This window comes from Stegodyphus dumicola, chromosome 1, assembly GCF_044657685.1.
Source record: "Stegodyphus dumicola isolate Sdum_Otavi_A_Nest chromosome 1, ASM4465768v1".
NCBI classification, from domain to species: Eukaryota; Metazoa; Arthropoda; class Arachnida; order Araneae; family Eresidae; genus Stegodyphus; species Stegodyphus dumicola.
This window is the reverse complement of record NC_140768.1, coordinates 196208841-196231672: the sequence shown is the minus strand read 5'-3', so window position 1 is coordinate 196231672 and position 22832 is coordinate 196208841. Positions and strand designations below refer to the sequence as shown.

Here is a 22832-nt window from a genome sequence, read left to right as displayed (position 1 = left end):
TTTGAAATTTTCCATTTGCAATATTTTCATTACACTAGATCACCAAGTCACACATGCAAAAATCAGACGTTTGAAAAAAAAAAAAAAAAATCCAGGGGGGGAGACCATTTTAGTAGACATTTATCCAATTGTAATGAAATATGATAGTTTTTAATATACATTGGTTTTAAAAGTAAGACATAAGCATTTAGGCAATGTAAAACAGCGTAGTGTTGGCAGAGCAGAAATTAAGGAAGGGAAGAATGACGTAGTTACTGTGGCGAGAGTGTTTATACTAAGTCGGTTGCATAAGTATAGCCAATCTGTAATTGGTTAATTTTAGGTTGTTATGTAACATGGAAGGATATCGAATCTGGGAAAACAAATGAATTTAAGGGTAGAGCAACAAATCCATAATAGTTAATTTTGAGGTCACCAATTATTTTTAAAGCAGCCATCATATTTTGTTATATCTTACATATACAGTCAAAAGTCGTTAATTCGGACACCCATAATATCCGGAATGATCTATAATCCGGACCTCAAAGCTACAAACTATCTGCGCATGCGTCGCTTTGACACATGTGCGTAAGACCTTTACGGCTGTGAATATGCGTGTGCGCAAAATACGTTTACGAATGCGCGTTTAATGTATAACACACGGTATAAGCTAAGCTAAAATTATCTAATTCAGTTAATGTTGCAGATTGCATTGTTCCTTAATCTTTGAATTGGATTCTGCTTATTATTTTTTGCAGACTGTTAGAGCAATTTTATAAAAGTAAGCTTGAACTTTCGCTTATGTCAAATAGAATTTCTGATATATATTTACTAATATTTAAAGGATCTACAAAGTGAAAGTATGTTTCGAAGTCCATTAAACAAAAAGTGGAATTGCTGCAAAAAATGGATAAAGGCATATCCTTTGTTTATCTAAACTTTAACGTTTGTTTATCTAAACTTTGTTTATCTTTAACGCTGCAGCATGCAATGAACTGGAAGTTGATCTGTCAGCACTATCCTTATCTTCAGGCCAGATGTTTTTCTTTTATTTGGCTTATAATTCCTTACTAAATGTAGTATTTCATTTCGATGTACTCTGTCTTTGATATGATTTAAATCAAATTCCTTGTCATTATAATTCGCTTCTGAGAGCGAAGAAAGTGACAGAGGTTATTGAAAACGAAAAAATTTCGATTGACAAATTAGTCGGTATTCTCAACACAGGAATTATAGGACTTGAACAGCGGAACTTTGTAACTGAACAAGAAATTATGTCTGTTTATAGAATTAAAGAGAATGTATTATCACATAAAAAACGAAGCAACTTAAACAACTTACATTGAAAGAAATGTTTAATAATGTAAAAAAGTAAATATTAAGCTTCTTCTTCTTCTTCTTTTTTTTTTTTTTTTTTTTTTTTTTTTTTTTTTTTTTTTTTGCAAATTTTGATACCCTTTAGATCATAATTGTTCTTTATTTCACAAATTACGGTTTCATATTTTTAATTTTATAATTTCTGCATGCCATCTTACCAGAATTAAACTGATGATATATAATCCGGAAAAATCGATAATCCGGAATCGCCGAAGTCCCAACGAGTCCGGATTAACAACTTTTGACTGTATATGGAACAATTTTGTTGCATATTCGTAATGACAGAGTGGCAAGATAGGAAGATGATGACGACACAAAATGAATTTTGAAGAAGTCCCAATCTCTATGTTTATGCATATAAAATCATCTTAGTAGATATTTATCCAATTATAATGAATTACAGTAAATCCTATGCACACCAATTTAAAAATAAGACTTTGGCTTTTAGACAGGGAAGCAAAGCTGCATGGGTGTTGCCGTGGCAGAAGCTAAGGAAAGGAATGGTGTGATTAATTCGCCAGCAGTATTTATACCAAAGTAGATGCAATTCTAGAGACAAGATATGATTGGTTAATCTTAGGTTGTTACATAACATAGAAGGATCTCGAATTTGGGAAACAAGATGAATTTAGGAGGAGAGCAGCAAATCTAGAATTGTTAATTTTGAGGTTGACAATTATTTTTTAGCAGATATCGTATTTTCTTATAACTTATATACATATATATATATATATATATATACACACTTCTAGTGTGAAAGATTGCAGCCAAAAAGGAAGGTTCACAACTACATGCTATATTCCTATATACAAAATTTCAACATTCTGAGACTACTCGTTTCCGAGTTATGCGAGATACATATATACACTGGTGAAATAAATTAAGAGAATTTGCGTATTTTATCGAATTGCATGAAAAGAACTGAACTGGAGGAAAAACCACTGCTTCTAGATAAAAATACAAATCTTGTACGGCAAATACATAAGCGTACACCAGTGTGTAGGCGGAAGCCAGCAGAAAAAAAGGCTTTATAAGCATGTAGCGGGTAAGACGAATTGGGTTTGCTAGCACACCTTGGTGAATTTCTTGGTTTTATCTTGCAGCAATCGGTTAAATTCTCATCGAAACAGTAAAAATGAGTAACCACCAACGTTTAGATGATGGAATGAGGTGGCGAATTGTGGGGAGGCTAGAGGCAGGCTAATCGCAAGTCCAGATATGCAGAGTTTAAATTAATGCCCAGTGCCGTGTGTAACCTATGGAAACAGTTCCAGGATACTGGATCCATCAAGAGAAAGCCTGTGCAAAGTCGTCTAAGAGCCACGACGGCCAGAGAAGATCACTATTTGTCCATTTTAGCAAGGCATAACAGAGGGGCTACAGCTTCTCAGCCCTTTTGGGACCTGTATGCAGCCACAGAAATCCTTGTAATAAGGGTGACTGTTTCCAAAAGACTGAATGAGAGAGGGTTGTTTCCCAAAAGACTGGCTTTTTGCATCCCACTCACGTCTACGGACTGGAGAGTCCAACTAGCACGGTGCAGGCAGCATAGTGATTGGAGCATGGAGCAATGGGTGACCGTTCTGTTCAATGACGAGTCCCGTTTTAGCCTAAACATTGATTCTTGCCATACTTTCATATGGAGAGAGCCAGAGACCCGATACCACCCTCCGATGTCCGCAAAATCAACAATTATGATAGTGGTAGTGCAATGGTCTGGGCAGGCATCATGTTAGATGGCCACATACCTCTCCACGTCTTTGACAGAGGCTTTGACTGGCGTGAGGTATAGGGATGAGGTCTTGGAGCCCTATGTTTGCCTTTTCTGGGGTACAGTGGGCCCCGAGTTCATCTTACAGGATGATCATGCAAGGCTACATAGAGCTCTTCTCGTCAATGAATTTCTCAAGATTGAGGATATTCGACAGATGGATTGGCCAGCCAGATCTCCAGACGCTCTAGGTTCAAACGCTCCCAGATGTGCCTACAGGGCACATCTGGGACGCTCTAGGGAAGACAATTGCAACTCGCAACCCCCTCCGAGATCCATCCAGGAACTGAAAACAGTGTTGCTGAATGAGTGGGACCAATTGCCACAGACACTGATAAACTGCCTTATTTCCAATATGACATCACACTGCAAGGCCTGTATGGCTGTAAGAGGGGACCACATCCCCTACTAACCCATTTCTTTTGTGTCTTCTGCAACCGCTGTTTCAGACCTTCAGACTCCCATGAGTATAAGTCCCATTATAACTGTTGAATGTTTATTTTGTTTATATTATATCAACCTATGTTCACACCAAATTTATAAAATCTGTCCAGTAGTTCTGAAGATTATAGATCAAATATGAAAATTCTCTTAATTTCTTACACCAGTGTACATACGTACGTACAGAGGCCATGAAAAAAATCTCTTCTGAATCCATTTAAAATCAGTTTTAGAATTCATTTGGGGAAAAAAGAGTCATTTATTCTGTCCTTACGTACAGATTAGGTACACAAAAAACATCGTTAAATTGCATTCGATAGCGGACAAAATGGATATTTTTGTTGAAATATAATAACTGGAATTTTTCATGATTAAAATACTTCCTTTACTTCGTACAAGGAAGTAAAAATGAGAAATGAAACCAGAATTGAAGCTGTTCCCTTTAAATGCATCCGAACCAAGTTCCCTGATGTGTCTCCTATGGATTACTGTGCATTTAGACTTTCAAAGCAAGCTCTTTATAAGCGGCATATCAAAACACTGGAAAATTGTGAAGGAGTGGAATAAAATCAAACCTTGATGTTTTAAGAAAAGGATTTTTATATTGAAAATCAAGATGTATTATGATAATTCAACAAAAAGGCCATTTGATTGAATATATTAGAAAATAAAATTCTTAGGTTTGTTTATACATAAATCTTTGCAAAATCATTACAAAAATGTGTGAACACCCTTTGTATAATAGTTCGGCACATTTTAAGGAAGATTAGTGACATTTTATTTACATTCTACTAAGAGTTAGCTTTATGTCAATTCCTTTTTTATGTTTCATTTTGTTGTGTACTTGCTCAATCTAAAGGTTTAGTAAATAGCTTGCATACTTTTATGGCAATTGTTTTGTATTACTTTAAATCTCACTAGTTGTAAGGAATAAAGTTCTATATTAACTTTTATATTTTTGTGTTGTCTTGTGCAAAAGTGTTTGTGTTGTCTTACAGCAAGGATTAAACAGTAACTCACCTTAACATGCAGAGATAACTTCCAAGAGACAGCTATTATTTATACATTATTATGAGTTCTATTACATAAATTAGGTAGTTAGATACCCTTAGTCATTACAGATTTACATGGTGACTATTAAATAAATCATTTTTAAAAATATTCATTAATAAACCACTACTAAAATTACAACATAAGAACATTTTACAGTTTAAAATAACAGGTAGTACACAGATAATTTATCCAGGGTTGCCACTTAAACAGGAGAATGAAATTCCCCATCTTTTCCAGGTGTGTTTAAGAAAATTCCAGTATATTTGCGCAGTGCGCAATGGCTGTTCCGAGAGGTAAATTAATTATGGTACCACTTGAAAACACAAAAATTTGTGAATTACATATGGCTTATATATATATAATCCCCAAAGCATTACTATTATAACTTATAACTAAGGAGTTGTTTTCTCCACTGAAGATTGAAATTAGAAACTGCTCAATCTGGATTTTTTTTTTTTTTTTCCCAGACGTTATGCAGCTAAATGAAAGAAAGAAATCTATTTAATGATATTTTAAAATAAGTTCAACTATTTTATATTTATTTAGCAGCATACATAAGCAAAAAATATGTGCATTAAATTTCCTGAGAGTATTATCGTACTGATAGAATTAGTTTCAGGTGTACGCTAGAGAAAATTGCTTGAAATCTGAAAGAATTATTAACTAATAATAAATAAATTTAGAAGGAAGAAGCCACATTAAATGACACGAATAGCGTTATATTAAGTAAGTTAGCTTAGACGACTGATTACTTTTTTTTTTTTTAATTTAACTGCAAAATGACAAATAAGGTATTTATTAAAAAGAGAAAAGGCTTAAAAAGATTTTGTGTTAAAATCCCAGTGCACAGTACGGCCTTGGCACAATTTTGAAAATTGTCGCCAGCATTAAAATGACCCATTTACTGCTGATCATATAAGTCCGGCTTACTGCTCATCATAATGTCACTAAATTCCATCTTTACCGTACACCAGGATCAAACTGATTTTGTTTTATACGAGAACAAGAAGATATTTTCTTTCATTCACAACATGCACTGCACATGCGAGTCTCTAGATTCTCAAGGTTACTGGAAACTTGCTTTACCTTTCTACTTTTCTAAGACAATGTGATTGGAGCTGAAAAAATTGGTTCTATGCCAGCTACCCAAATGACGCTCCCACGATACATAATTTGCCAAGAAAGTGATCGTTTCGAATGCTGGCGCAAAAATTGCTTTTTTTAGAATAGCTATAAAAAATTCCCTGACTTTTCCAGATTTTGACTAAAATATTTAAATTGCCCGACTTTTTTGGTCAATTTTCGAATTCCCTGACTTTCCCAGTTTTTCCAGGTAGTGGGCAACCCTGTTTATGACACTAACTCTATGATGATATTAAGTTAATTATAAAAAACGTGTATGTTTTGGGTTAATGCCAAAACAAAATATTTATACACTTTTTTAATTTATACTACGTTTCATTCTGTTTTCTAAATTTATTTGTTTTAATATACAAACTAATGTCCCCTACAGTCTCTGCTTCATCTCTTAACTTGTTAATGTTCCAACATTCCTCTGAAGGACATTTTCTTTCTTTTTAACTAATCAATTTCTTCTTCAATATGTTTCCTCCTTATTTTAGAATTTTGAAATTTAACCAAAGATTTCTGTTAATTCACTAAAAAAAAAGGATGTATTTAGAATATATAGAAGAAACTACTACTGTATTTATGCGAATCTAATGCGCATCCCCATTTTAAAACTTTAAATAATAAAAAAATTGTTTGTCGGCGAATGTAATGCGCATCAATGATATGAGGAATTTATTGAATCTTATTTTATACAACAATGGATTTGTATATAAACTATCAATTAATGGTATGATAATTTTATTTAAATTTAGATACCATATTTTATACAACAATGGATTTATACATAAAGTAGCAGAACATAGAATTAACCTATTAATGGGCTATTGTCATGTGAAACAATCATTGTTAATTAGCACTACCATATATAAGGTACCTATCGTAAAATATGAACATGAAATAAATCGTAACATTTCTATCTAGCTACAATCAGTGATTAATAGTAAACGTCTTTATTCACTAATGTTTTCATTACTGGAATCCACGCAGTTCTCTTCGTTAGAAGCAGATTCATTTCTTCTTTCCTCATCCTCGGCGTTCCAGAGCACATCATCGTCACTGTCATTCAATGAATTTGAAATGTAGCATTTCTTGAAAGATTTCACAATTATTGGTGCTTCGATGCTTTTCTAGGCAGCAGAAACCCAGTGTGCAACAATGTGCGGTGCAGCACGCTTAATTTTTCCTGTCAGGATCAATACACGGTTTGGCTCACAAAACCATTTTTCGTACTCCGCCTGAACATACCCCTTAAAAGGTTTATTTATACTAACGTCCAGGGGTTGTAACACAGACGTCATCCCTCCAGGAATGATAACAAGATCGCTGCCTACGTTGTGCATCTTCTTTCTTCTTTTTTACGTCGTCGGTGAGATGACCACGAAATTCGTCCAGACAAAGCATTGATGGTGGATTAGAGAGCCCACCGGGATGGCGTTTCCATACATTTTGGAGCCAATCAAGCATTAATGATTCCATCATTCACGCCTTCTCTTGGTTTCGAATCAGGACATCATCTGGGAACAGCTTTTCATTCTTAGGGGTTTTAGGGCATGTTTTCCGTTTGAAGATTAAGAAAGGGGGAAGTTTGCACCCGTCTGCTGTTATTGCCAGCATCACTGTTACGCGTTGTTTTTCACATCCCGAAGTTTTGATGATAACTTCCTTAGTCCCCTTCTCCGTAATGGTGTAGTTACGAGGCATATCAAACCAAATTGCCGTCTCGTCAGCGTTGCCAATTTGCCCCATTGAAAAATTCTTTTTCTTCCGTGTGATGACATACCGCTGAAATGTTAGTAGTTTTCTCTCAAAACCTGCAGGAAGCTTTTGGCATATTGTTGTACGGCGTCTTAGAGATAAACCCATCCGCTTCATAAACCAATCCACCCATCCACGGCTAGCCTTAAACTCTTGTTTCGGTATTCCAAGAATTTCAGCCTCCTCTTTTGCTTTATTTCTTATGGTGTCACTAGTCACAGGTTGTCCATTCTTCCTTCTTTCACGTATACAAATTCCAAAACTTTTTCTTCAATTTTAGGGTGTCTTCCTTTGCGAGGGCCAGTGAATTTCTTTCTACTAGCTTTAGTTGCAAACAGTGCCAATTTCTGTTGCCGCCACAAGCGAACATTGCTCTCAGCTACATTGAAATCTCTCCCTGCCTTTCTATTGCCATTTTTTTCAGCATAAAGAATTACTTTACGTTTGAAGTAGCGTCATATGACATTCTTCTCTGTTTGCCCTCCATTTCGTGACTACGTACTCTGCAGTTTGTATCCTGTATGCAATAATGTGTCAACGATAAATGTAACAGTAAATGTAGTCGAGAAATTTGGTTGACGTCATTGGAGAACTTTGCACTTGAATCTAATGCGCACCCCAATTTTGAATACTAATTTGGCCAAAAACGATGCGCATTAGATTCGCCTAAATACGGTAGGTTTTATTTCTTTCGTAATATGAGTACTTTTCCACTTAAGTGTGAAGCAATATATGGTCAGGGGTGGCGGCAGAGCTTGTTGCATAGACTTAGAATTTAGTGAAGCACCAAACAGCACTGGATCTTGGATTTTTCTGAGGTGAGACCAAAACTTAAAACTGCCCTCCATGCCCATTCTCCTCTAAATTTCTCTAACAGTTTTTTTTTTTTTTTTCCCTCTTTTAAATAAACACAGAAATAAGTGGGGTTTGAGATAAATTGTAAAATCCATTTTATACTAAGAAATTCTTTATGTGCCATTTTTTTGTTATAAAGAAAACATACATAGCAGAAAATACATAACTAAAAAACATGTGCGATGCCTTTTAAGAAGTCAACTTTCCTGTGAGCTTACCTTAAGGATTCAGGCATGGCTTCTAATCTTCCAGTCCTCGCCACAAATTTGTTTTTCCACTTAAGAAGCATCAGCTACTCCCTAAGCTTCTCACCACTCTGTATTCATTACATACAGGTTTGGTTAAGGATAGATTACTTGAATACGGCACAGCCATGATGGCTATCAGCCTAAGAGGGGAGATGCCTTTGTGGAGGACCTTTTTAAGGGAAACTGGCTTGTATTCATATTACACATGGGCAAAACCACAAAAATCAACCATGCAGACAAACCATTCACCTGGGCTTGAACCCAAGCCAGGCCAAACTACAAATATTCAGTGGTTTAACCTCCCAAACAGTGCAAGGTCATTTAGTAATTAATTTATTACACAGAAATGGAAGGATGCCTTGCGGAGAACTTTTTACAGAAAACTGGCTTGTATTCACATTATATGGCAAACCTATGAAAACGGCCATGTAACCATGAAAACACTCATGCAACCATGAAAATACTCAAGCAGCCAGCCCGGTTGCCTGAATATCAGACTGAATCACCAGTATTCAGCGGCTTTTACCACTCAGCTACCGGTAAAGCCATTGCATACAGAACATAGGCTGTCACTGAAAGGAAAAGGTTAGTAATCATATTTCCTATTTCACTATTATTTTAAATTCTTACCTATCCTCCAATTCCATTAAAATACTGTGGAATTGGTAACAAAAATCAAAATTTTATTCTGCAAACCTATTGTTCTGCAAATAAGTCCATGGCATCACTGTAATTAAATATATGTGCAATTTCATTTTCGACTGCCAGAATTCCCTTGATAAACACTCCTGACTCATCAATGATAGCAGATAGTTTTTAATAAGCTTTACTTTGCAAAAGCTTTACTTTAGTCACAGATTGCCAATGTGGTCTAAAGCATACAGTAAATCCGTAGTGCAATATAAATATTATAAAATGCATCCTGAAAATCATAGGTTAGATCTGTTGTAAAAGATAGAAAGTGTTGCAGTATTAATAGGGAGGCTTATTCTTTAAAAACGACGAGCTCTTAACAGAACACAAATGTGTTGATGTCTCGTTTATAATTTTGTGCATGATCTGCTCCATTCTTTTGTAGTTCTTCAGTCAACATACCAATACTTTAGGACTACTGAGAATTGCAAAATTTGAATCGAGTGCAGCAGCACTATTAACTATAGTTTTAATTTCCGAAAAGATTTGTTTAAATAAAATCTTTATTGTCTTAGAAAATAGCTGAACAGGTTGATGTTTTCATGATTCATCATATTGTTTTTTGCACTTTAGAAATTGTTTACTTGTCAGAAGTGGCTCAACATAAATTTTTTTGGCTATCGACTTTTCTATCCAATAATCCGAAGGATTTTTCTCCCATTTTTTGCAAAGTTTTGGTCAGACCTTCCCTTAATGCCACATAACGTGTACGAAAAATATCTTCCTTTTGAATTTTAATACTTACTGGATTGATTTCTTGATGAATATTAGCCCAAATTGTCATGTTGATTACAAATTCAAAATTTTTCAAAGCATGGAATGAAGACTGCATTAGGAGAAATATCTTTAATTTTTTTCAAGAATTTTACTACTTCCAGTAAATTTATTAAAATAACTTTCACAAACAACTATCTTGCTGACCATTTCGTCTGCTTTCATTTAAGTTGGTTTTTGTACACTGTTTCATATTATCTCATCGAGCAATAGATCAGAGAAAAAAGCATTTTGGATAATTCCAAATAAGCTAACTGCTTTTGGGCAGGATACACATTGAAAAGATTCAAGAAGTAACTAAACATGGCACAAATTCAGCTAGCTCATTCATTTCTGTAATTCTGGCTTGTACTCCTTTATAAGAACTAGCCATATAAACCTATTATCATAAGATTGACCATGAACGTTATCTAATATCCAAATCATCAAGTGTAATTTTTTCCACAATCCATTCAAAAATATCTTCTCCTGTCCTTCCACCAACTTCTAAAATCAATACAGCTTTCCTTTATTTCACACACATCACATTTTTTTTACATATCGAATCTCCTAGCTCATTTGTTCTTTCTGTAATGCAACATGTCTGCCGTGCAATCGAATGCATCGAATATTTGGCTCCTTTGATATAATTTTAAAGTGCTATTTCCAACTGTTTTTGCCATAATGTCAATAATTTCATTTTTAATTGTCTTAAATTATTACCTGTCTATTGAATATTATAATTGTATCTTTTTTAGATGCTCTAACTTAACTGAATTAAGAGTCAAATTACATTTGACAAGCAGAAACATTAAATGCAAAAAATTTCCTCAACTTGGCTGACACTTTGTGAACAGTCTGCTAGCAGTTTCATCAAACTCACAGAAAGAAAGGAGTTTTTTTTTTTTATTATAAAAGATTAAATGCAGCATCCACAACTATGTTTAGATTCCCTCTCCATTATCTTCTCTATGAGAATTAGTCACTCAATGTTGTGATTGATGCCTCGGCATAACTTCATTTGTTGTATGTACTTGAACTTTCTACTACTATGATACACTGGGGATGCTTTGTGCTCAGTTAATTTCTAATTATTAGTCTAAATATTATTCTAATTATTCTACACTGCCATTCATTTCAGTCTCACACTTTAATTTGTTGTTTATTTCAGCTAAGAGGTTTTCAACTGGTTGTTCTTGGTTGGCATAGATCCCAACCTATAGCTAAACTTGTCGTTAATCAAAGCATGCCATGCACATGTAGGGGATATTTTTTAATTAATTGTTAAATGTAACTAATATTTAACTTAAAATCACCCCCGGCCCCCCCAAAAAAAACTGAATAATCAAATACACTTCTTGTAAATTACATGAGTATTAATTTAGAAATTTTCATTTTATTACTCAAGTAGAAATATTAAATCCACTAATATATTACTGATTGGCAGATGGTAATGATCACTGAAATCTACTAATATGCCACATTCATTTTAAATTCCAAGTGACAGTACAGAAAATTAGAATGCATAAACCAAATCCTTTTTTTAAGTTCCTGAATTCTAATTTCTACATACAACTTAACAAAATAAAATAATAATAATAAAAATTTAATTTTATAGAGATGAGAAATATACATATAATCATTAACAAAAATGCTTATAAATTATTTATAAATTGTGAATGTGAATATTCAGATAAGATGAAAAATCTGCAACATGGTGAAAAAAACCTTTCGGTAAACTCCTAACAATGTTAATCACTAACGACAGTCAGTTCAAATTAAGTGAGGTCATTTGAAAACATCTTTTACTGAGTTTTTTCTTTACTCTAGAAAGCCTAATACAAGAAAAGAAAATGCTATTTTAGTTTGGTAGATGGTAATGAATTCAATTTTCAAACATAGTAATTCTTCTCAACACCACAGATCGCATGCCGAATAAATATGAAATAAGATGGAGGTATGTGCAATGATCTGATATAGTCAGGGGGGAAGGAACAATTGTTGCAATCTGAAAGAGGTGCAGTATTCCACTATTTAAGAACAGCTCGTATACCTTCATAATATGCCTCAACTACCATTAAAATAAAATTTATCCTTTCTTTCATTTTTTCTAAACTTTTCTTTTAAATAAAAAAAAACTTTTTGGTTTATTTCATGCTATTAATCTAAAAGTACTCATATATATATAAATAAAATAAAAATAAAAAAGAGGGAGAGTGAAAGAAAGAAAAGGGGGAAAAGAAAAAGAATAAAAAAATTTTGAAAGCTTCCACATTTTATATTAATCCAATGGGGCATATCTTTTAACATTTAGTGTGTTACCATTATTAATTAAATATCATGTTCTTTGCACTTAAAACATAAAATTCAATTCAACAGCAATATCACAAAATATTTAAAAGAGCATATCTTTAGAATTTTCGATACACAGTCCCACGCACTGGAGATAAAAATGTTTTTTAACCCCCGGACAATGTTGCCATTGCTCGCCTTGAAATCTTACAGTTTCTTAATCGAAAGCTCATAAATGCTTGACAAAATATAAAATAGATAAAAAAACAAATTTCAAATTGGGGCTTCCAGATGCCAATATTCGGATGGAGATATATGTTATTCAAAATTGTATGGCTCTAGGTTCTCTTGTTTTATCACAATGCGAAAAACATATATCAGGGTTCTTACACATTTCTGCACACGGAAATTAGGTACTTTTAAGGAGAATTAATGAAAAAAATTAAGGACCATTAAGCAAATGGGAGCTGAATAAATTCAATTAAAAATATTATTCTATGCCTGAATTTCACTTTTGTAATATCATCCTAAAAATAAAAGAGATTCATAAGTAGTATGTATTATTACTAAACATGAATTAATTAACATAATTATTAATACGTTTGAGAATAAAAAAAACTTCAGTTTATCAAGTAGCATTAAATATTTTACACTTATAATAGGTAGGACATATTTGAAAGAAGATAAGTGACATTTACGTTTCACTAATAGTTAGCTTTAAGTTGATTATTTTTTGTGTGTGTGTCTCATTTTGTCACATATTTGGTCAAACTACAGCAGAGGTTCTCAACCAGTGGTACGCAAGAAGAAAATAGGTGGTATACAAAGAAGCAAAGTATTTTTAACTATTTATTTCAAAAATTAAAACCCCAACATCCTGATTGAGTTTTTTTCTCTAACATTCTTAAATTTATGCGATCTGAGCTTTGTTCAAGAGTGGTGGTGGTATTAGTACTTTGTGGTGGTGGTACTAAAGGTTTTCAATTTTTGTTTAGATGGTACACGTTAGCCAAAAGGTTGAGAATCGCTGGTGTAGAGGTTTAATAAATAGCAGGTAGATTTCATGTCAAACGGTATAGGTTAAAGTGAGAAGTAAGATCATAATCAGCATCATTCATAACAAAAGACTGAATGTTATCCCCACTGTTGCTTGTTTAGAGAGAGACCTGCTGATTAGAACAAACCTTAAAGGCCTGATGTAGGCACGGTTGGGCAAGTGTTGAAAGTCGGTCAGGCTCTGTTTGATGCAGTTAGTGTCAAAGCTTTGAGTAGAGTTCCGAGGGTTGTAACCCAGTTAATATACTTTCAGGTTCCAATAAGCCATTAAAGCACCAGAGGTGATAAGTTGTTTTGTATTACTTTAAGTCTCACTAGATGCAAAGTATATGTTTTACTTGAATTTCTACATTTTTGTGTTTCATCTTGTGACTACAGTGAGCAATGAAAGGCAATAACTTGCTTTAATTTGTAGAGATAATTTTTAAGGGTAAGCAGCTAGTTATAAATAATTAAATTAGGTGATTAGGTAACCTTAGTCATTATGGATTTACATGACATTTACATTTATTTTTTAACAATCCTATTAAAATCTAAATCTAATAAAATTTCACAGTTTAAAATACATGTAATTTATGACACTGATTCTTAAAGGATATTAGAATAAATACACATTAAAAGCTACAAAACATTTATGTTTTATAACAACAACACTCAACAAAATATTTATCCGTCATTTTAATTTGAAGCCTTACCAAACATTTTGGCTAGTTTATATCAATTTCCTTCTCTTTAAGCATCTTTCCTAACAATAATTAGAGATTTGTCTCAATACGCAAACCAATGCTCTCGCTAGTTTCTGCGTGCTTTATCTCCTAACTTGTAAACTTCTCCACAATGTACCTATGAGGGTTTACTTGATCTGGCAAAAGTTAAATCGTCCTAAACCCCTCGACAGAAGTGAAGCATATTATCGCTATGACTGAAAGTAACTACAATATCAGACAAAAGTTGAAATAAGCCTATTATTAAAAAAGAACTTAGAACAAATATAAAGGCATGTTCTGATGCTAACAAAATCAATTATAGCTCACAGTGATGTAATTAAACAAGAACAGTCAAATTCAAACTAATAATGTAAACTAGTTGCCAAAGTTTATACAATTTAATTTAAATTTAATCTGGCTCAGTAACTCTATCATATGGGGAAACAGAAATGGAATATTATAGTAAAGGCTGATATCATAAACAATTGGGTAATTTACATAATAATAACTGCACATATCTTTGAAGAATAATTTTCTTTATGTATTCAGTTTCTTTCTTTAGAATTTTTGGATTTAATTAAGAATTTCTATTTTTCTAAAAAACACTAAATGCATTTAGAATGTATAGAAAAAGTGACTAATTTAATTTCTTTAGTAATATGGAATTCAAAAGAAATATGAAATATATATAGTAAAGGCTGGTTACAGAACTGGTGTGGCAGAATTTTTAGAATTTAGTGACACACCAAACAACAAAAGCTAGAAATGCCAAAACTTTTAGAATTTAGACAGGCACTGCAAGCAGAATTTAGATAGGTACTATGCAGTAGAATTTAGGATCCACAAAGATTTCATCAGATGGGAAAATGCCTAGTGCCAGCTCTGTGTATGATGCATTAAGTCATATTAGATGGATCTTTTAAATTGTAAGTTTTCAATTTCTTTATTAATAAAAAAAATCCCTTTTTATAATGCCTGCCCAAGTGATAAGATTAGAAGCATTTTTGATATTTTCCATGCCTCTGTATAGTGAAAAGTAGAGAATATAAAGGGAAGATAAACATGCTAAGAAAAAGATTCTAGTATCCAGAGTAAAACATTCAAATATTATATCTCCGTTGTTCTTCCAAACTTCTCCAAAAAGTAAGAAATTCATTGCAAACTTTCTGTAAAATACTTCCATTACGTGTTGATACCATGGAGGCATTTTTAATTTTGTAACATATTTCTCGAATCTTCTAGAATCGTGGGCTCTATAAATCTTGCCTTCAAATCCTTTTAAACTTACCAAGCTGCAATGTCTAAAATCCTAAAGAAAAATTATCACTACCAATTCTGTAACAGCAAAAGGCCAGAAATAGTTCGGAAAGAAAAAGGGAGGGAAAAAGTATAAAATTAATTTTATAGAGCAAACTGATGCATATTCTAAATACTCTGAGACAATTACATGGAAAAAACTCTTACTATGAAAAAATTAAAAAGAAGGCATTTTTAATTACCGTAATTTCGCGCATATAGTCCGCGGACTATCTGTGTTTAAAATGCGAATTTTTGAAGCTGCGGACTGTCCACCAGTGTGGATAATATGCTGGTTGTTCACGGTTAAAATCATTGAAATTTAAAAAACACGCTGTCGTGAACTGCCGATGATCAAATATAAAAAAAGCACCAGATTCCAAGAAAATATTCGTATGTATCGTATCGATAGTAAACCATAGAGCAAAGTGCAGAACGAATGAGTAGTAGCAAATAAAGCTCCTAAAATCCAGGCTGGCGCATCAAGCGATGCCGGGATATGAACCAAAGAAAGTCTTGTATGACCACTCACTTAGCGCAACCAGAGTCTTGTATCCCAGTATCCTTCGCACTGCTTTAGCGCAACTGCCGGGAGGGGGGAAAGTAATTGATGCGTCAGCTTAGTTTTTAGGAGCCATAGTAGCAAGTACCTGGAGTACAGAAAAAAAAAAGCGTGATTCGTTTACTTATAGCATGGTTTGGCAACACCGAGTGAGTGGGGTCGAAGGTACATTTCATTACCACTTATCACGAGTATAGCACGTTGCACAGTATTTTGTTTTTGTATTTCATCTTCGATAACGTTGACGAAACATCGCCGGGAAAAAGATGGAAATAGAGAAGCGGGCCGTTATTGGTTTAATCCTAGTATTCGGTGAACACGGTTTTTGGCTACTTTTGGCAACTTTATGATGAGCAGTGAAAATGGGACATATACGATGAGTAGTTAACGGGTCATTCAAAGAAAATATATAGTTAAACATAGTATATACTATGTATATAGTATATATACTATGTGTGTATATACATATACTATGTGTGTATAGTGTATATATATAGACATTCTTTGGATCATTTTTGGTGTTGGCGATAATTTTCAAAGTCGCGCCAAGGCTGCACCGTATACTAGGATTTTACCCCGTTATTTTGAAGTGGACGAGAAAGCGGTGAGAAATTGGCGCAAACAAAGGATGTGTTTAAAAAGCATGGGAATATTGCCGTATTAAAAAAACGTAATTTCAGACGTATAGTCAGCGGACTATTTGACGATTTTTGAAATTTTTTTATATAAAATCGTGTCTGCGGACTATACGTGCGAAATTACGGTAATTACATAGCTAATTTTGCTTTTGCTAAGAGCTGTTTCATATCCTTTATAGCATTATACCTTGATTATTTTACAGATTCAAAATATTGTATAGTAAGTTGCCAAAATGGAACTTTATAATATGAGAGCGAAAAATAAAAATGTTTTATTTTAATGTTATTTTTAAATATAATTCCAATATAATATCATTATTTTAATGAAATTTGTCAAAGTTATGATGTTTTAAAAAAATCATCGAAAAATTTTCAGACTTCGGAATTAAAAATTTTCTATAGAAACTGATCTTAAAATCGCCAAATTTAGAACCGTTTAATAAAAGAATTCACATTCCCAAAAGCGAAAAGTGTTTAAGAGCTCTTTATCACAAAAAAATAAAAATAAATAAAAAAAAAAAAAAAAAAAGAATTTCGAAATGCTTATGTTTTCACTTCTTGCTTAAAAACTCGAGTATCCCATCATTTATATTAAAATTGAAACAAATTATAATGCATGAACCCATTCAAAAGATTACCATATACGTCAGTGAATCGCTAAAAATATTCCTCTAAAATGCTAATTCACACTCAAAATGGCAGTCGTAAAAACAGACAGAAATTTCAGATGATTAAAATTAAGGACTAAGGACCAAAAATCGATTCCCAAAATTTTAACACTTTTAACTTAAAAAATGGTTGAAATACAGTTTTTCAACCATGTATCTAACAATTAAAAATATTCACCTGCATTTTACTTTTATTAATCATAAATATTACACAACATTTGATTATCTAGCTTAATTTTTAAGAGATTTTTCTTACTATAATTTCAGAAATTTTTACTATTAGTAACTCATTAAATTTTTTATATACCCTTTCTTAGGTTTTGGAGTAGATATCACTTTTTCCTCTGTATGATGCGACTCAAAAGGAACAGCAGCAACGGTAACCTTTTCTTCTTCCTTAGGAACTGAAGGACCTAGTTCAGATTTTTTTGTTCCTTCTTCGCTTTTTGGTTGCAAAGTTTTTTGCCGCTCTAAAGCTTGCTGCCTTCTCCTTTTAGCCTTTTCCATTTGATCAAAGGCACGCATGATTGCATCAATTTTGCGTTCTTCTCTGGTCTACAAAATTAAAACATAAAGGGGATTTTTAATCAATACTTATTTTCTACTATAAAGCTAACAAACGTAAATGTAAGATAATATATCACACTATAAGTATATATCACATTTTTTAAAATTTCTTATTAATAAATTTTTTATTGCTAAAAGCATGGGATTGCACTATAGCATAGGTACACCACAGAAAGCTCTCCGACATTTTTTAAAAATTTCCCTAATACTGCTAGTTTTTATTTTAACATAATTGCAAGAAATTATACTGAACAAAATAATCTTCTAAACTGTATATTTTTATTTAAGAAATTACAAATGATGAACTTTAAAGTTGATCACCATAATAGTTTGCTGTGCTAAATATTTGTTTAGTATTCCAACCCAAAGCTAATAAAAGTCTTACAAAAAATGTTAGATTTAATTTGAACTCAAATAACGTTTTGCACTAAATTTTTATTTAACTGATAATTCTTTTCTACACATTTTATAACAATTTGGAAGTTTTAGAACAACAATAAAATAATAATGATAATTTAATAAACAAGTCTTGAACAACATTTTTAATGTAGATTAAAGTCATAAAAAATTAAATGAATTAAAGACATAAAATTACAGTATTTCATCAACTGTATTCTGAATTATAAGAATTTGAATACCGAAGTATTTCATCAACTGTATTCTGAATAATAAGAATTTAAATATTTTAAAATAATGAACTGTATAAAACTGTGAAATCTGAATTTAAAATTTTCTGTTTAACATCCTTTTAAATACAGACAATGATCATCAAAACATATCTAACTTTAATTATGATACCAGTAATAAATTTTACAGGTAAATTTATCTACATCTGGGAGGGTACAAAAATTAGTAATTTAAAGAATATTATAAAATAACTAGTGATCTGCCTCTTTAAATTAAAGAAGCTATAAATGCTGAACTTAACTCTGAATATGCAAATCTTCAAAAATTAAATACTTTATTGAAATGCAATAAAATTTTAGAAATATAGGAAATTTTAGAATCTAAAAAAATCCTAATCTATGTGTTCCTATATGCCACAGATGTGCATACATATTACACATTATATAATACTCTGATCCACATAATGATATCATATAATCTTTACCATACCTGTAACACTGCACTGCAAAATTAATTACTACAAAATGAGAATAAAAATGCTGCATTTAAAAATTTGTTATATTAAGACAAAAATTTTTCTCTTTAAGTTCCTTTCTCCCAATAAAAAAACATTTTACAATATTCCGTTCTGGTAATACATTAGAGTTTCAATTTAACTAACTTCTGACCTCCAGAACTCTATTTTTCACATTACTCATTCATCTTTCTAAGCTAAATAAAACTGTGTTTATTGCTGATTTGTCTGTTTTTAATTTTTTTCATTAAATAACATAAAAAAATAAATAATACAATACAGTAAATACTTTTGAAAAAGCTATAAAATCATTTACTTACCTTTAATTAATTTTCCGTTTTGCATAAATAAAAAATACTTTAATTGCTTAGTTTTAGCATAAGAAATATTAAAATAAAATCATGCTTAATTTTATGCTTTCATAAATAAAAATTATTATTTTACTTCAATCAGATTAAGAAGGCACTGCATTTTTTAGTTGGAAAAAAAAAAAAAAAAGTTTCATTAATTTTACTGATTTTTTCTTCTTTTCTTCCCTTTTTAAATATTTTGGTTCATAAAAATAAAAATATTTTTTAACTCTGTACTCCATGGCGGAATAAAATATAACATATGAAAAAACTCTTGCTTACAGTAAATGCGCTTAAGACGGCCTTATAATAATATCTGGAGAAACCAGGACCCGATTGCCTGTAGAGTTGAGGTTTCTAATGTAATTTCAAAAATATTACACTTACCATCTTCTTTTTTCGCTCATTAGCTTGTTCTTCTGTTTCATGATCAGATGGTCCCTTTGTATCCAAATGTTCATTATTTGTATGAGGGGGCAGAGACGCAAGAACCTGAAATACAAATGCAATGACATTACTCTTTATTACTAAGACTCAATGAGGCAGCCTTAGGTTTTATGGTGTCAAGATAATCCCATAAAATAAATGAAACATAACAGATATTACTCTTTTCTCTCTAGCACTGATGAATTATAGCAGAATCCAGACTACCTAGCATTCTCTTTCATCCTATAGACATGAAAGTCTAATCGCAACTAGAAATTATTATTACTGTTTTATTCAAGACATACTGCTATTAACTAATTTACATTTCTGAGAATAACGTTGGCACCTCCTAGTGCAAAGATCATGGAGATGCATTCAGTATATGTATCAGCTATTCAAATTATTTTGCATTATTATTCCAAGATGTATTACGCATATTCAACTATTCATACTTAATTCTAGTATCCTCCCCCGAACTGTACTGAAAAAAATCATACATAAGAAGTAGAAGAGAGTAGTTCTTATAACTGAAATCAGATACCTGCTTTTCAAAAATTTAAACTGTATATTTAACTTAAAGTATGCTGGGAAAAAGCCTTCTATATCAAATTTTTAAAGAGCCAGACCATATACAGTGGAACACCATTTATGTGTTTTTCGTTTATACATCTTTTACATTTATACGTAGTTTCATCTTGGATGCATCATCATCACACATCCTATTTATTTTAACAGTAAAATATTTTTCTGTATGTTGCATAAATTTTGTTATATGTCATTTTTGCTAGACTTATTGTATTGTTTTACATTTGCAGTCCCACCGTTCAAGTATTTTTCCTAGAAATGAGGATAGGAGAAGTAAACAAAGACATGAGACATCACAATATGGTACAGCTGTTGAAAACCAATCCATGAATAGAGAGGACAATTGGGCAAAAAGTAGATATGCTTTCCCCCCTTCTAAACAGAATGCTGTCTTAAGTAAACTAAATGGAGAAGAATTAACTAATACAAGATATCATGAAAGCAAAAGACACTCTTGTTAAAAGAGAAAATTCAAATCTTAAAAGAATTTGATAAGATTACCGATTTGACAAAAGCTGTATTAGCAAAGAAACTGGATATTCCTGTGACAACACTAAAAATAGTTGTTTGTGATAGGAAAAAAAGTTGAAGAAAGAGTAAAAATTTGCAAATAATGCACTTAAAAAAAAAATTACATGTTCAAGATCCTAAAGTCGAAGTCATTTTGCTAACATTTTTCATTCACTGTTGTACACCTAATATTCCAGTAAATGGCCCCTGTTAATCAAGAAGTCAAAAGAACATTCATGAACAGAAGTCATGCACTTCAAATGAATGTAAAAGAAGCTTGTTTTTCAACTGGAGGCTGCATAAATTTAAACTGTGTCATGGAAATCTCATGCCATAAGCATTCCTGCTGAGTCGGTTGGTGACTGGTTCAAGAATTTATTAGACACTTTTAATGTTGATGAAACTGCTCTTTTCTTTAAACTCATGCATGAAAAAATGCTAGCTTTCAAAGGTGACATGTGCCATCTCACCGTTTTACATTGTGCAAATTCTGATGATATGGAAAAGATGACCCCTTTAAAGTCTCAAAAACCAAACTAGAACATAAAGCAAATAAGAAAACATGGATGACTATGGATATTTTTACAGAATTAAAAAAAAAAAAAAAAAAAAAAAAATACAAGAGAGTAATACTACCTTTTTTCAAAATGCTATCTACTACACTGATAGATTCAGATATTTCTATGTGATATCAAAAAAAATTACCAACAATGGGCCCATCAATAGCTCAGTTAAATTCATAATTAAAATAAATCACTCTACACAAGAACTTTAAATGGATTGTATATGAAAATTTATTGATTTCTTAAAAAGCCGCATAGTTAGTTCACATCTCTAGGCGGCATCTCAGAACAAACACACTCAAAAAATAAAATAAATAAATAAATAAATAAATAATTTTTAAAAAAATCAATACAAGTGAGAGATTTCAAGAACAAAATTCGATTCATAGCTCTTTGATTAACATTTGGAATCAAAAGATATGTTACATAATAATTGAAGTTTTTTTTTAAATTTGCTTAAGAATGTTCCTATTTAAAAAAAGAAGAAAAAAAAATGGAAAGGGGGATGAGAAAGAAAGAAAAGAAAAGAAAAAAAAAAAAAGGCAACTTATTCAAGATGGCAACTGAAATAAAAGGAATGACTTTTTATCAAGTTTATGTAATTACGTACAGAAATTTGCATTCTTATTACAAAAAATATTTAGATTATTTATTTGTTTAAAATATTAACATTAAATAAATAACTAAGACACAATAACACGCCGAATAAATACTAATTCAGAAGTCAAACAACAAAAATCAACGTTATATTTTCAAAATTTTCACAGGACTAGTTTCGACGGTTAACCATATCATATATATATATATCACTACAAATAGCAAAGAATGTGACAAAGAGGTTATTCAAAATGAAACAATTTCGAGTGACAATTTAGTGGGAATTTTTGCCATGGCAATTACAGGACTTGAACAATGGAATTTTATAACTGAAGAAGAAATTATATCAATACATAGAATTAAAGAGAAAAAATTAGCCCCAAAAACAAAGCAACTTAAACAACTTATGTTGAAAGAAATGGTTAATAAAGTAAACAATTAAATATTGAGCTTTTTTTTTTCAGGGGGAGTAATTATCACTTTATGGTCATAAATGCTTTATTTCACATTTTAATTTTATAATTTCTACATGTCATCTTACCAGACTGATGACCTAATATCTTTTTAAAAAAAAAAAAAAAAAAAAAAGAATCCAGAGTCCCAACGAGGCCAGAACCGGAATTTGTACCATAATTTGATCAATGATAAATATCTGAATGCCTGTCATACAGTTATCATAAAAGTAATCAAACATTACCGATTTCCAAAGCATTAAGTCAAAGCTTTAAAATTCATGCATTTAATTGAAATTTAAAAAATGCCTCCCCTTTGAAGTAAATTTTTCTCAATATTCTTCTTTAACTAAATTTCACATACTA

General features: G+C 31.9%; 1 protein-coding gene across 5 annotated transcripts in view; it reads right to left on the bottom strand.

Moving 5' to 3' along the window:
- LOC118202825 (histone reader KMT2E-like) overlaps window positions 1-22832 on the bottom strand; it is a 185567-nt gene that overhangs the window by 54804 nt on the left and 107931 nt on the right. For all 5 annotated transcript variants that reach the window (XM_085824546.1, XM_085824532.1, XM_085824538.1 and 2 more), the window contains 2 exons: window positions 19721-19825; window positions 17583-17830 (listed from right to left, as the gene is read on the bottom strand). In XM_085824546.1, coding sequence (XP_085680672.1) covers window positions 17583-17830; window positions 19721-19825 — 353 coding nt within the window. The remainder of the gene's footprint in view (window positions 1-17582; window positions 17831-19720; window positions 19826-22832) is intronic.